General features: G+C 40.9%; 1 protein-coding gene across 1 annotated transcript in view; it reads right to left on the bottom strand.

The window, feature by feature from the left end:
- Nucleotides 1–388: 388 nt before the first annotated feature.
- The window catches only part of VPS50 (VPS50, EARP/GARPII complex subunit), a 155,193-nt gene continuing 138,914 nt past the window's right edge, over nucleotides 389–16,667 (bottom strand). The window contains exons 23-28 of the mRNA XM_006025893.3: nucleotides 14,964–15,112; nucleotides 13,465–13,561; nucleotides 13,178–13,336; nucleotides 9,952–10,073; nucleotides 6,723–6,912; nucleotides 389–1,111 (exon numbers count right to left, since the gene is read on the bottom strand). Coding sequence (XP_006025955.1) covers nucleotides 992–1,111; nucleotides 6,723–6,912; nucleotides 9,952–10,073; nucleotides 13,178–13,336; nucleotides 13,465–13,561; nucleotides 14,964–15,112 — 837 coding nt within the window. The 3' untranslated portion in view covers nucleotides 389–991. The remainder of the gene's footprint in view (nucleotides 1,112–6,722; nucleotides 6,913–9,951; nucleotides 10,074–13,177; nucleotides 13,337–13,464; nucleotides 13,562–14,963; nucleotides 15,113–16,667) is intronic.

Below are 16,667 nucleotides of genomic sequence, written 5' to 3'. Positions count from 1 at the left end.
CCCCCCCCCCAGCCAGCTGGAAACTCTGGTTTATAGAGTATTCCGGTTGGCGAAGTACCAGATAACAGAGATTCTACTGTAATATAATCTGTAAAAAATTCAGAGGTCAATACTATGACAATTTAGACCAGCTGGGGGCTGACCCAGAAATATTAAGCGACTTTGATCTGACAAAGATCATTCATGAAATATTTGGCAGAGCAGGGAATACAGTCCAGGTCACCTGAGTCCCAGTCCATTGCCTTAGCTACAAAAGTCAGTGTTGCTAGCATTACTGCTTGGGAACAAGGAGAGGAGAGGAAATGTGATATGAAAGGAACTCTGCTCTTCTTTGTTGTAAACTACCTAATATATTGTCAAAATCAGCAAAGAAATTCTCACACATCAATTCATATTAGTGTATTCTATTTATTACCTTATATGACTAAATTAATTTTGAAATAAACTTACATTTAAAAATACATACAAAGACTATGGATTTAACATTAAAGTATTTTGCAGATGTCCACTCAATTCACATGCAAGTTTCAAGGTCCATCATTAGAAGATATTGTACATTTTCCTTCACTTTACATATATTCATAATAAAGCACAAGTTCTGAGGGTCAGAGGGAAAAAAAATCACCACATTTTAAAGTAGTTCCTTTCCCAAAAAGAGCACCAACTATATATTAAGCCAATGCGTTTTTAATTTACCTTTACTAGTAGTATACAGTCTTGCAAAATATACAGCTAAACAATGATACATTAAGAGTGCCATTTTTGTAAAGGCAAGTAACAAAAGAAACAGGAAAAAAAAAATCAAAAAAATCCCTACAGATTATAAAAGTATATTTAAAACACCACACTGATTCAGAGTTTCCTATGCCAATAAAAAGGGCCATGCACAATGGTTTTGTTAGCAGAACGTTGTCAGTAGTCCGTAAGGGATCTGCTTGCATGCTTCATGTTAAAGAGGTTCCAGTCACAAGGAAAGGCGCTTTTTCTCCAATTATCTTTTAGGTCTGTCTATGTCATCAATAGCGGCCAGCAGTTTCTGTCTTGCTTTTTTGTTGATGTGGGATCCCAGACAGACGTTCACCAGATTGGTCAGTTGCTTGGTAGAATATTCCTGCCCAAACAAAGCAGATTTTTTTTTTAATCAAACAGAATAAAAATAACTGGAGAAAAATATATAACTAAATAAAAAATCCCTAGTTTATTGTATGGAAACTTGTAGAAATATTTAAAGCTTCTAGCTAAGCCAGGTCTGGATAACATTCATAGTTGTGAGACAGACGGGAACAAAAGGGTGTTTTGATACATGACAGATTATAATGGAAAATGCTTACAGTTTAGTGATGTTGGACAGGGTTCATAGAAAGTAATTCTGTGAATACTGACACATCTTAAGCCATTTTAAATGTATTTTCCATTCTTCAGAGAAAAATGTGCAAATCAGACAAGACTTTAGTACAATGACAAGATTTTTCTAAACAAATAACCAGCGTATGAATGTTTTTTAAGGTTTGAAATCACATTTCCAATCAAAATCTAAACAACTTTACCTATTAGATTTTAAACAAAATTAGTTTCACTGCTTGATAAAAGAGAAAGAAAAATATTGTAAAAATCAATAGGAAAATTTTTAACACATGTAAAAACATCATATTTGCCAGAACTCCCTTTATAACTCAACACATTCCCAAGTGTATGTCTTGCCAGTAGATTCAAATAAGAGTTATTTACTATGGGTTAATAACTCTCATGTCTCCAACTGTAACAAGGACAATGTTGTAAAAGATGCATTTCTTTCATCCCTTTCTATCTAGATTTAAAGTTATCCTGAGCACAGATTCACAATACAGCAGTTCAAAAACTTTTCTTATTAATGATGTGTGGCCCCAAACAATACAGGACTGTTATTTATGCAGTATTATTAATACAAGCATTTAACTTGAGTAATGTCTGCAATGTTCCAGACCCCTTTCCAAACACAAATGAAAACGTAACAAAGACAGCAACATGGATCCTGGCTCAATATTTCTGGATTAAAACAAAAGACAAAAAAAATGCTGTTTTTGACCTTTTTTGCACTTAATTACATTATTTTAAAAGTCCATTTGTCAAGACAAAGACTACAAAAGTTATGATAAAATTTTAAAATTTTAGGGGTGATGAATTCGTATACTGAGGTGTGTTTTGTGCCACTCTTAAATATCTCTCTCTCTATTAAAATGTGGAGGTTAACAGTGGGAAAGAGCTGGTCACATAACTGGCCTATCTGCTTCTGTTTATTTCCAGGGCTCCAACAGAAGCATACAATGGATTTATCTGCATATCACTATCCCTTATGCTTTTCCAGTTAACAGCTTTTTTCATGGTGTATAAACTGGAGAAAGTATTTTTAAAGCCTCTGTTTACCAAATTATTTTGAATGCCTCATGAGCCAGGGTTGTAGGAGATATTTCCAGTTTTTCATCACCAGATGGGACCTTTTTTGTATGCACCAGCTTCACCTCCCAGAACATGTTGTTATCTACACTAATAATCTGATAACAGACTGGTTGAGTTTAAATTAAATATACACTTTAGCTAGGATCACACTGGGAAAGGACTCTGCTATTAGCTTATAACCCCATTTGAAGTCAGGAGTGGCTTTTTAGTGTATTGTCCAATCTAGGTTATAAATGCTTCTCCACGAAAATCTTAGGAGAGTGTCTACCACATCCTATATAATGGGATTCTATAACTTAATTTATTGGAGGAATTAGCCTCATCTTTACCTTAAGATTTCCCTGTGCTACCCTTCCACTTCTATCCTTGAATGATCTAAACATTCTTTGTCCTTCTTTGATGTTCTCAGTCTTAAATATTTTAGTGTAAGAGGGCCTCTTGCACTGCCTAGTCGCGTTAGCTCCCAGCTGGAACAGTAGTGGCTCGTTATAATAAATCGCCTGCTACACCTTCAGTGTTATGGAAAATAATGCTTAGCCACTACTGGGAGCAACGGAGAATGATTAGAGACTCGGAACTTCTGCGGCTCTTCGCAGGGCTCCACCATTCCTATACCCTGCCCTCACCACACCTGATATTCCAGGCGATGTTGACTGCCGCTAAGGTTCATTATTATCTTGGCCGGAAGGATCGTATCTACAGCCCAGGCTTAAGTGGCTGCTTGCCCCGTTCTTCTCTGCATGGGTCTCAAGACAACTACCCCTTTCTCTGGTTCTCCCCTTGTCACCCTCTTGTGGCTGGAACACCCTCTCTCTCTTCTCCTCTCCCCTCTGGGAGAGTAAAAGTCTACTTCACTTTCCTCTTCTTCCAGTTCCCCAGAGTGGTTCCCTTCATCCCCCGGATTCAGACTCACTGGTTGCTTGGGCTTCTTTGCCGACTCCTGCTCCCAGTTGAACCCCGTCAGGTAAGTAGCAAGGTCGGAGTTTACCTATGGGTTTTCTACTAGTTCTCTTTCACTTGCTTGCTCTCCCTTCATCTCTCCTTCTTCCTTCTGCTTCTTCCGCCTCCTCCTGGGTGCTCCCTCGGCATCCTTTAAATCTCCTTCCCTTCAGCTGGGTCCCACATGGCAGCTCTCTATTGGCTGCCTGCCTGATCCAGCTTTGCTTGCCAGCATAGTACTTCTTTCTTTCTCTTTGTTCTTTTCCTGCGCTGATCTTTTTTCTCTGTTTGATTTCCGGTGGCTGGTTCTGTCACAGCCCCAGCTGGCGTCTACATTCGTCCAAATCGTGTCGGGATCTGCTGTGGCTCCTCCAGTTTCCCAAGCTAAGTTTCCCTCTTCTAGTTCTTCCTGGTTCTGCTCATGGCAAGGTGCTTCGTGCACCCTGTCACATTTAGGCTTATGCTTCCTTTGCTATTGTTTAACCTACCAAACATATTTTATTACTTCTATCTTTCCCTGGTAAGATCCTCCATCTTCCTTGATTTATCACACAATCATAGTAAAGTAGGGCTGGAAGGGACTTCACATCTAGTCTAGCCATCTACTCAAGGCAGGATCATCCCTGACTAAACTAATGTCAACCAAGTGTCTGTCTAACCTGATGTTGAAAATTTCTAAGGATGGAGATTCCATAACATCTGGATAGCTTGCTCCAATGCTTGACCACCCTTATAGTCAGAAAGTTCTGCCTGATTTCCAGCCTAAATCTACCCTGATGCAGCTTGAGCCATTGCTCCTAGTCCTGCCCTCCATGGCCATAGAGAAAAGCCCCTCTTCATCCTTTCTATAATCATCCTTCAGGTATTTGAAGACTTGTCAAATCTCCACCCCCCCCCGGTCTTCTCTTCTCCAAGCTGAAAGACTAAGGGTTATTTAGTCTTTCCTCTTGCTTCATTTCTGTAGCTCTCTGCTGGACTCTTTCTAATCAGTCCCCATTTTTCCTGAAGTATGCATCCCAAAACTGGACACACTACTCCAGGTGAGACCTCACTAGTGCCAGACAGAGCAAAAAAATAATATCCCTTGATTTGCAAGTGATGCTCCTGTTAATACAGCCCAGTATACAGTTGACCTTTTGTTGCAAAAAAGCATATTCTTGGTTCGTCTTCAGCTAATGGTCTACTGCAACCCCAAGGTTCTTCTCTGCAGTATGGCAGCCTAGCCAGTCATTCCCTAGCCTGTATGTATGCATGCAGTTACTCTGTTCCAAGTGCAGGACTTCAAGCTTGCCCTTACTGAATTTTCTTCTGGTTGATTGATTCTGGATAGACTAGAAAAATGTTCCACATTCTGGATCCTAGCCCTACTCTCTGGAGTGTCTGCAACTCTACTAAACTTGGTGTCATCTGCAAACTTGCTAAGTGTGCACTCAATCCCTTCATTCAAAAATCATTAAAGAAGATTTAAAATAATACTGGACCCAGGGCAGACCACTGGGGAACCCCGATTGATGGCAGGTGCATTATGCCTGCAACTAGTTAGTGAAATGTGCTTATTGTTATCTCTTCCTCTTCCTTCCTGCCAGGCTAGAACTCCCAACTAGACATTCAGCCATTGATGACTACAGTCTTTGTCACAAGTGAGTATGGAATGTTGCTGTAAGGGTAGCAGAAAGGGGAAAAAGGGAAAAAGATAGACCCAGGGTAGACGGGGAAAGGGGGAAAAAGGGAAAAGGGAAAAAGGTTATTCTGGAGCCTAAACAGCCCAGAACATTGCAAAGGATAATTATTAATCTGACCAAGAGTTTTCGTGAACATGGCTATTAAAAATTTTTATGTTTTCTACTGTAGCTGAACTGGGGTGCTCCAAACAATTCAAGGGAAGATAAACTCATATACTTTTGGTTACTGGAGGACAGCACTAGGTCTAGTGTTGATGGAGAATGTCTATGAGTCCCCAAGGACAATAGGTGATGATTCCTTTTAAGAAAATTGCTACTGGACCACCTTGCTTACTACTCAAACATTTCTAAGCACTTGCTCTTTATAACAAACACAAAGAAACTGGCAATGCAGCTGTCTGAGCAGTTTGAGTTCTGGGAAATCCTTTAGGCTAGTCACAACCAGGTTACAAACCTGTGTACAGAGTAGAAGCTGCACTGACAACAATATCTGACATTCTGTGCCTAGCAATGAATGATAATAAAGCCAAAATATATCATCATTCTTGATAACAGCTGCAGGATTCATATCTTCTCTTAAGCATTAGAAAAGCAGAGAGTTGAGAACCAGAAGAGAAATTGTTTTCCTTGCTATAGAAGGGTTTTCAGTCTAATACTAACACTAACTTCTAATACTAATGCCATTAGTAAATGCATTTATTTATTGTAGGGGTGGAGTAAGCCATCTTAAGATACTAATAATGAAAATTAAGGTACTGACAGTTAAAGATACTCTTATTTATGATAAAGGATGAAGAGGTCATATGACATTCTTGAATGCCGTGCTGAGACATACCTCTCTGGCACCACAAGAAACTGGGAAGGAAAGTATCATATGCTCCCCTGCATATTCTCTGCTGCGCGCAGAAAACACTCAGCTGTAGTTCTCTGTTTCACTAGACTCAGCTAGTACAACTAACTAGCTTACCCAAATCTCGATTGCATCAGTTCTTGTATAAGAACAAACTGGTTGTTCTTTTTGCTTATATTACATCAGGTCCCAATCAGGGTCTCACTATGCCAGGCACAGCACAGACATGTACTGTAAAGACACATCCCTTGTTATAAAGACACAGTCAGTGCAGGTTAATGACAAGATGTAACAGGGGAAGGAGGAAGAGATAACAATAAGCACATTTCACTGACTAGTTGCAGGCATAATGCACCTGCCATCAATACCCGCCAGGCTATTACTTGGACAATAGCTGAGTTCTGTTTACTTCCAGTGGAAGGTAAATCTTACAGAACCTTTTAGAAATCAGTAAAAGGGTCAATTTAAGGGAGCCTGTACCACACAAAACATTTGTGCTATTCACTTACATACATAAAAATGAATACACCTTTGGTATAGAACCCTGTGAGACAGAGGGAGACCTTTCTCTGTTTTAGTATCCAGGAATCTCTCTCTCACAGTTCATTCCAGGAACTGGCCCCCCTAGATAGAAAAAGTGATTGATGACAGTTCGGCAATCTACTTGTGCACTATGTACTGATTTTATATATGTACTCACCACATACAAACTAATCACATGCAGCTGCACAGTATTATTATTTATGTGATATCATAATGAAAAAAAAAATCTTGATAAAAAGTAAATATATGCTGTACCAGAATTCAGCCCTTACCCTATGTTCCTTAATCCAGCGCTCCATGTCATTTTCAGTAAGATAGTAAGCTTTAATGTAGGTCTCCACAAATTCCTTATCAGGAATTGGCCTAATGTCTGTGAGCTTTTCCAGTTTCATTAAGAACTGCTGAAAATCCAGTTGCATCAAGGCACGTCCCTCATTGCTGCACTTTTTGACATTGGCATAACTAAAATAGTAACAAATGAAATATCAAAAACTAATAGGAAATAAACATCTGTGAGATGTGTGATTCATTTTCAGCTTTGCCTATAAAACCCCAAGGATGAATATAATGATGGTTCAAATTCTAGCCTATTACCTGTTTCCCAGCTGCAGTTAGGTTGTAGTTGCATTATCATCCCATCTCATTGTCTCAACATGAACCAAAACAATGAAACAATATTAATAAGCATATTAGGCTATGGTTTCAGTGCACCAGCAACCTAAACACTTTTTTGAAATATAGGCATCATGGCAAAGGCAGGATTTATGGGATAAAGTAGCTTTGTCAACATATTCCTAGAGTGCTCTCCCCAAGCATGAAGGGCACTACAGGAAAAAGCATGAAGGTGCTTTTTTGAAAAATTTTAAAAGTAGGTGATAAAGGAAGGAATCACTGGCCAACTAGAGGCAGAAGACAGTGTACTGATTGCGAGCAAGAGACATTTAACAAGAAATAGGTTCTGAAAGGCCTTGCAAGTGAGCACAGGCAGCCTTTTTGGTGAAATGAAAGGGAAGGCAGTGGCAGGATGAAAACAGAGATAACAGTTGATATGACAGGTTGGGAAAATGATTTTTCTGGATGAGCAAGGCAAATCTGTATTTGTCAAGGTCAGAGAAAAAGATGTTGCAGTAACTGAAATGATGACAGCCTAGATGAAAATGTTAGCTATGTGGATAGGCCATATTTTATGTGCTACAGACAAAGACTGAATGATTAAGACACAGCTTGTATGTAAAAACCAAGAGAAATCTAAGGGTGCTGTTACATGTTGCCCTTAGCTATACTAAGTGCAGACCTACTTATTTGTGGAGAATGTTAAGCACTGTTACTGTTAGAATGAGCTTTGAGCAGTCACACTTCAAGGCTCAATGCCATCTCTGACTTGCACAACTGTGATTTGCCACTAAAAGGGCTGGAGAGCCAGGACCCCTGCTCTAGGTAGGGATGGGGTGGGAGAAGTGGGTTGAGGGAGAATAGAACTGGGAGTCATGGAGGGATGGGGTTTGTGGTGAAATAAAGGAAGTGAGCCACTGAAGCTGAATGGAACAAAATAAAACCCCAAAGAAAGCAGCAAAAAAGAATAAAAAAAGAAATTAAAAAAGTATTTAAGTAATAGCTGGCTGCTTGCATTGGGTTACACAACCTGGGAGCAGGAGTGGGAGTTGGCTTGATGGCAGTACAATCCCCTAGGCAACAGAGATGAAGGGGTGGAAAGTTTGTCCACACAGAAGTGCGAAGGGAGAGGACAATGCATCCTATGATGCTGGAAGACTGAAAATTAATTTATTTCCGTGTAACACAAGGTGGTAACACCTCGCCCAAAGTGGCATAACTTTAAAGACACCTAGGGTGCAGAAGTGTGGTATGTGGCACCACAGACCCATCTTTGGTGCTACATATTGCACATGCAGGCGTTCCCCATGCTGTTACTTTGTAGCATGGGGGAAGGGGGGGCTGACTCCGGGAGATCTCGGGGTCAAAAAAAATCCATGCCAAAAAAAGCCAGAGCAGTGCACATGATAGCAGCATGTGCCGTCCAAAACTGGAGCCTGGCTGACTGGCCAGCTTCTGGCCAGGCTTCCTGCTGCAGCTGCACCTCCCATAAAGTGTGCCTCTGTTGCTTGTCCCCAGGGAAACATACACTGCTGCTCATCTGGACATACCCCTAGAGGGCACTTAGCATTAGTTTTCATGCTTTAACATGTGAACAATCCTGCATTAAGCATGCTTAATACAACCTAAAGGTAATGTGTAACAACACCTTCGTCAAAGATGAGACTATTTTTAAGGTCCTGACTAACAGGTTGTACTGTCCGTGGTGGTCAGTATAAGGGGTGAAGGAGAAGCTGGAAGGAAAGATTAGAAACTTTGCTGTAGCAATTTACATCTGAGCTTATTCTCTATTAGATATCTACAAGAGATATCAGAGACATTGACAAGACTAATTCTGACAAGGAGACAGATCTGGAGTGCTTGGGTAAATTGAGACATTGTCTCTCAGAAATAGCTGCTAAATTTGGTTTGGTGGACAAGACAACTCAGAGATGAGATGTAGTGGAAATAGAAGAGGGAATCAAAAACAGCCCCATGAGACCACCCTGCAGAAATTTGGCAGGACTGAGAAGGATTCACTAAAGGACATGCTGAAGAAACGATTAAAGACAATAGGAGAATCAGAAGGCAGACTATCACAGAAACCAAGTAAGTGCAATTTTAAAAAGAGGAGGCTGGTTAACTATACTGAAGATGGATGACTGGTCAAGGGAGCAGGGGAGGATGGCTATTAAAGTCTGGCTTTTAAAATGGCTTCAAAGATATAGGCAGAAGGAGAAGTGCAAGGGGAAGAAGCTGGTGTTGGAGAACTCCAGGCAACAAGGATGTTAAATGAAATTAGAGGTGAAAGAAAGATTGAGCCAGATTTGAAGGGGCAAAGTTGGGATGGAAGAGGCTATAGCATGCTTATGGAAAAAGGATGAAACAGTCCAAAAGAAGAGACAGGACTATGAAAGGAAATAAGAACAGGTGAAATGGAGATCAAGAGATGGGATGGCATTGTTGGGACAAATGGAAGGGGTTAAAGGAGCAGAGCAGATAAGAAACTTGATATTCTTATGAAAAATTTTAGTTTGACAAATCAGTATTTTTTCATGCAGCGACAATCAGAAGGAAATGGGCATTGTGGTCAGTAGGAAATCTGAATCAGGACTGCAAGTTAAATGAAAAAGTAAGACTGAGAAAAAGTGCTGAAATGGGTTCACTTGGTATCTCAACAAGGAAGTTAAAGTTTCAGAGGATGTGTGTGGTAGATGGTGAGGAAAAAAAAGGAGTGTGTGTCAGGAGTCAAAAATCAGACAGAAAGACTAATGGGAAAGGATCAAAGCAACATGTACCAATGGAGAGTTCACTGGAGAATCAGTATCTTTGGCTTTCCAAAGCAAACACAGAAATTAAGAAACCATTAACTGAAAACTAACTTTACAGAGGCTTTCAGGAACCACTTACCCTTCCACAAGAGTTCTGTTGGCTAATCTTATGCAGTGCTCCCAAAGAATATTTGATACTGGCAATGGAATACGGACTCTTTTAGACACCTCATTCAACCTCCTGTTAAACTGTTCAAATTCCTGGTGAAAGATAAGTGATTATTATTCTACAAGCACAAAAGAAGAATCATACTATACACCTACTATTCAAGAATAAAAGATACCGAAGATGAATCAAAAAAGGCACGTTAAAGAGAACATAAGTAAGTAAAACTGAGCCAAAAATCCACAGGAACTCAATGTAGATAGATCCACAAGAGCTCAATGTAGACAGGCTACAGAGCTAAGTATAACAGTTATGAATACTGAATTTTCTTTTCGTCTCCAGATGGCTCTCAGTAGTTTTTAGAACAAAAAAGAATCACACTTTATTGTAGAGAGATGCAGTTCTCTCTGAAGTCAACACCTTTGAAAATTAAGTCTCTATTTAAACACCTACTATAGTATTTAAGCACCTAAAACTGCTACAGCACTTTATAAAACATGGAAGTTTGGATCCTGGTTGGAGCCAGATCTGGGGCTGGGGCCATCGCTGCTAAATGGGCAGGCACAGGCTGGAGCAACCATGTGCTATGTAACCTGAACCAGGGCAAGGCCAGGGCTGGAGTCAGTTGGAGCCTTGACAAAGGATAAGCAACAGGGGGGCAGGAGAGGAGAACAGAGGTTGCAGCTCTGACTAACTCTGAGCCCGGGTCAGGGCACAGACTGAGCAGCTACCTGCCCCTCCTTCTTGTATTTGAATTCAAGACACAGGGATTTTTCCCTTATGTTGAATGAAGGGAGGGGAAGAACTCACCTTGGATTTGAGTAAATATGGTATTAGCACAACAGGGCTATAACATCTTTAAAGGATTTCTGCAAGGAAAATTAAGATTTCATAGACAATCGGGATGGAAGGGACCCCAGAGGATCAGAGTCCAGCCCCCTGCCCAGGGGCAGTAAGTCAGCAGGGATCATAGGATCCCAGCAAGATAAACATTCAAATGTGTCTTGAAGGCATTCAAAGTGGGTGCTTGAACTGCCTCCAGCGGCAGTCTATTCCAAACCTGGGGGGCTCAGACATTAAAGAAGTTCTTCTTTATGTCCAGCCTGAAATGGTCGCAGACGAGTTTGTGACCATTCGATTTTGTCATCCCTTGGGACACTCTGGTGAACAGAGCGGTACTAAAGCTACTTGTTTTAACTGGTAAAGTACTAAAGCTACTTGTTTTAACTGGTAAACTACCTGTCATCATGAAAACATATATGCCTATTAGTCCATATTGGTGGAAACTCTGGGCAGAAAACCAGTAATCTACTCACTCCACTTAGACATATATATGTTTACTATGAATAACTAAGTATAGAAATATTTGCAAAAATTTGTTCTCTATGACATCCAACACATTGCTTATTTCAGACACTTCGGGTGTGTCAGTGTTCTGTGTTCAGCAAGCTCTCTCCCCTTTTCTCTCACCAAATGATCATCAAGAAGCTACCATTACATAAATCATTTTCATTCTGTATTTCCAAAAATAGACAAAAATTGCCTTCACTCCTAATATACACCAAGAGTTGTGTTTCATGGAAGTCACTCTGTTACTGAACCATAAAAAAACAATTCCATCAAAAGGCCCTAAATGCATTTTTAAAACGCATTTAAAAATAGCAGAGCACAAAGAAGGAAAAAGTGCCTCAATCTTTGCAGTTTCACTGTTGCAATATATTCTCACTCACAGATTCACTCTTCATTTCAGTTTATTTCTTTTCAGTATAAACTGGATACCATGAATAAAAGCTCTTGAGGTATATGTATAGATCCTACTTCCCTTTTAATTAAATGTGCAATATGATTAAACAGCCCATTGAATTAAAATAAATTTTTCCACGTTTTTTAATGAACTTAGAAATACTTCTGCCATTAACCTTGTAATTACCTTTAGAAACACAAAATGCTTAAGTGCGACTATCTACCTAAAGCAACGTACAAGTTATGAAGTGGTATATGTGGGTGGGCATTCCATTTGGGCACTGGCACTATGTACAATTAAAGAGTCTAAGGCAGCTGGATGTCCACTTTTCATTCAAAGTTGGGTCCTTAACTACCTTAAGTTTTTTTTTTTAATCCAGGTTATATCTATGTCTAATTCACATAATTGTATGCATTACCTCTACAGGTCTAAGTGTGGAACACAACAGTGGTTTTTAACCTTTTTTGTACTAGGACCCACTTGTAAACATTGATGGCCAGTCCTGACCCAGCGCCCCTCACTCCTGACCTGCTGCACCCCACAACCTCCAATCCCAGTGTGTGGGGTGCGGGGTAGGAGGGTGGGGCATGGGGGTCCCCAAGCAGCACCTTGCAGGCTGGAACTCTGCCAACCTGCAAGGGAAAAGCCACAGTTTCCCACATTTTTCTCCTTTAAAGGAGAATCCATTTTTTAAAAGTTAGTTAATCCATTTCTAAAGTTTGTTCACGACCCTTTCATATATTCTCATAACCCACTTTTGGTTCCTGACCCATGGGTTGACAAAAGCTGGTATACAACATTCACAGGTATACTGCAAGGCTGGTCGGTCCTATGACCGATTATACCGAGAACTCAATTAGTTGATATAACCCCTTGGAGGATTTAAGACCCTGATTAGAAATAAGTCTACTGTCCAGGTCCACCTAATTTTCAGCAATATTGCTGTTTCTAATCAACTTTCTACCTGTCATCTGGAATTAAACCCAGCATCAGAAGTGTAACTACCAAGGTCTGATCCTGAGCAGCAGTGATGGCAGCAGGGCCTGGGCTTCCAATTGCCGTTCTTGTGCTCCTTCTAAACTGATACCTGTGGGTGGTACCGCAGTCACCCACCTCTCACTATGCTACTGCCATATACCTCTCACTGAAGCTTCTTCAACAACAATCCTTCCGCTGAGAAAGTAAGAAGAGTTACCAATGAATGAAACATGAAAAAATGAATTCTTTGCAATACTCTCCCCTTCATGTAACACCACACATACCCTGAAGATTAATACATTTTGCCAGAAGTAAGATTAAATAACAATTCTGAAAATACATAACATCTTAATGAGTGAGAATAAATCAATGTCCAATCCTATTTCTATTATATCTTTACCGTTGGTATTACAATAGTAATTTTTTTTTTTTTAGCTTTACATCTAATACTCTAGAAGCTTCTAGGAAAATGCTCACCTTTAATAGGGAATCTACATATATATTGTGCTGTGACATGATTTCCTTCACGTCCCATTTCACATTAGCCATGAGGAGCAGCATCTGTTCATAGTCAATAGCTTTAGCAGCAACAATCCAATAAATTGGCTTGCGTAGTTCACTGGCAGTTGACACAGTCTGAAATTAAGTTAAACAGAATTTGATTAAAAGAATTTCTTGCTAACAAAAATCAATTTATAACAATATTGTGCAAATGGCCTTGCAATATAGTACAAAAATTCTGTTTAAAAATGAAGAATCCTGACCTGAGAATAGAACTGCTGGAGAAAGGGTTTCTTGGCAGCAGGCATCACAGTATCAAGATGTGGCTGAAGGAACTCAAACTGCTCAGCCAAAAATACCCTAGGAAAACACAAAACGTTCTCCGTGATCTATAAACAACAGTTACAGTGTCTTCTTTTCTTTTTTGCACAGCTAAACAACTTGGAAGAAGTTCAGCTATTAAAGCTTGTGTTGAAAGCTTTTACCTTATAAAGCTTTTTACCATTTGTGTGTCAATATTTTGTCAAGCACTCACCAACAAAAAATATTTCAATTTCTTTGCAAAATAGGGAAACCTTGAATAAAGTGTCACCTATTTCTATATGGGATAAATAGGATCCACCACTAAGGCCCTCTCTAAACATTACAACTATCACACAATTAACTGGTCAATTGTTCAATTATCTGAAGACCAGCTACATGTGTAAAGTATATATCACACCATAAAAGCTCCAACCAGCTATAAAATTAGACCTTGAAAATGTGTACTTACTTTATAGCTAGTTGCTATAAGCTTTAACTTGCACATGTAGCAGGGCTCCCAGCTGCATGGGTGTACCATGCACAGCTGGGGCTGGGAGTCCTGTGACTGAGAAGACTCTCAGCCCCAGCAACTGCCAGCACCACAAACTTCAAGTGCTGCACATGCAGATGTTTGCCACACTCCTAATTTGCAGCACATCTGTTTTTTTTTTTACACCAGGAGATCCCATAGCAGAGAAAAGCAGGGTGGCACATGCAGTGGCTGTGTGCACTGCCTGAAACTGGAGCCTGGCTGGCCACAACCACGCTCCAGCTGCCAGACATGCTCCATGCACCCAGGTCACTGCTGCTGCCCTCAGCCTCCTCTACCTCACCCCAGGGCAATTTGCCACCCACCAGAGTGCGCGTGCCTGAGCATTCCCCAGGGACTCATAGTAGCAGCACAACTATGTGCTGCTGCTATTTGTCCTCGGGGAAACGCATATGCACTCTAGTCTGGATGCACCGTTTGTATATTGTTTGAGCAAGACAAATTCTTCCACACACTGAAGAACATCACAAAAAGCCAAGTGGACAAAGCTACTGGAGTTCTGCATTCCAATGTATTAATATCCTAAAGACTGAAACAATACAGAGTAAATTAATACACTATGGTTTTAAAAATCTGGCCTGAACTGATTCATAAAGGATACAGAACTAGATCTACAACAGATTACTAAACTAACTATGGGAGCCATTGAGTAAAATTCAACTATCTGTATTATTGCAGGTAGTCAGACAAGAAAATGGGAATCTTTTCAGGGCTTAAAAGCAATCAATTTACAAATTATTAGCTAAACATTTTTAAGGAATAATTACATAACAAATTTTAAGCTGACCTCTAAAATAGGAATTAAGCAGCAATCCTAATAATTGAAAACAATAATGAAAGCAATCAAATAATAGAAATCATAATAACGGAAAACATCTTAAAAGATGTGGTTTACTGTAAATAACTTACAATGATTCCGTGGCTACCACTCTCTCTGCCAAACCATACAGTGTATTTCCAGATGTCAAAACTACCAGATGACTAAGATGCAGGCTTGGTACTTTTTCCTTTCTCTCTTCCACAGCTGTGAGGGTAACAGTACTATCAGTAGAGACCTCCTAAAACAAATGTAAAGGTCTGTAATATTAGTCATCATAAAGCATTAATAGTTTGAGCTAATAAAAAATGGCTATGGGGTGCTTAGATGATGGATCCTCACACCAGCTCTTAGTTTGTAATTTAAATCTAGTCTACATCAATTGGGACCATCATGGTTACCATTTGAAACTGTTTAGTATCCCAATTCAATTTACAGTCCCAATTTCCAGCCCAGAACAAAAGGTTTCAGGAAGCACTACACTGTTGTAATTCATGCCCATATTGGCTTTAACCTCACTGCCTAACTTCTCCACTCTGAAGAAACTAAATACATAAGCAGGCAAACACGGGGAAGTTTCTTGCTGCTAGGGCTGTACCTGCTTTGTGAATAAAAGACTTCATGCTTCTAGAATGCAACTGTCACATCTCAAAGGCACCACATTTACAATAAAATGTGAAAGATATTTTTAAAATAATACTCTGATCTTATTCTGCAGGAACACCCATTCTGCAGAAATCTCAATTTGCTAAAGACAAAAAACAAGCAAGTGCAAGAGAAGAAAAAAAATGTAAGATACAAAACTAAAATAAGAGAAGAATTAGAGGTATGCAAACAAAAGCACTGAAATTGAAGAGAGCTTCTGATCTAATGCGCAGGCATTTGCGCGAGGCGGGCGCACAGAGAGTAAGTGACAAGAAGGAGCACCTAGCAAGAGCGATGACGACTCAAAACTCAGCAGCTAAGGTAAGAGCAGCTAAGGTAAGAGCACGGGATGCAGCTGCAGCTCAGATGGCGCTGCCCACCCGTGGTTCCTGTGAGGTGTCCACTCAGACAGAGCCCTGCCCTCCTGTCTGCAGGGGTGGCCTGGCGGTGACCCTGCCATGAGGGGAGGGGGGCAGCCCCTCGTCTGTACCTCGTGCCCACCTTCGGGACTTGGAGGAGCAAGTGAGGGAACTCCAGGAGGCAGTGAGCAGGCTAAGGGGGAATCAGGGATGATGAGGCTGTGATTGATGGGTATTTCCATTCCTTACAGCTCCAGATGCCCACGGGTGAAACTCCACGCGAGGAGTCTGCAGCAGGGGAGTGGAGGACAGTCACCTCTGGATCCAGGCGGCGGGGACCGGTGTCTGCTTCCCCATTGCGTGTGGGGAACAGATACGGGGCCCTGATAACCGTGGAGGAGACAGAGGAGGAGCATTTTCCTGCAGAGGTGGCAATCCCTGTAGCCCCTACTGGGCAGGCTGGGGGATCACTGCCCAGGCAGAAGAAGAAACGCCGAGTGATTGTGGTGGGCGACTCAATCCTGACAGGCACAAAGAGGCCGATCTGTCGACCAGATCCTATGGTGAGAGAAGTCCCCTGCATGCCTGGAGCTAAGATCAGGGACATCACTGAGGTGATTCCTGCTCTCACTAAGCCCTCTGACTGCTACCTCATGGTCCTCATCCACATGGGAACCAACAATGCGGCTAGGACCAGCCCTGACCACATCACGAAGGACTTCCATGAACTGGGAGACAGCCTCAAGAAGACTGGAGCACAGGTTGTATTTTCTTCCATCCTTCCGGTTGGCA

This window comes from Alligator sinensis, unplaced genomic scaffold (assembly GCF_000455745.1).
Source record: "Alligator sinensis unplaced genomic scaffold, ASM45574v1 scaffold436_1, whole genome shotgun sequence".
In the NCBI taxonomy this organism is placed as follows: Eukaryota; Metazoa; Chordata; order Crocodylia; family Alligatoridae; genus Alligator; species Alligator sinensis.
This window is presented reverse-complemented; position numbering and strand designations above follow the sequence as displayed.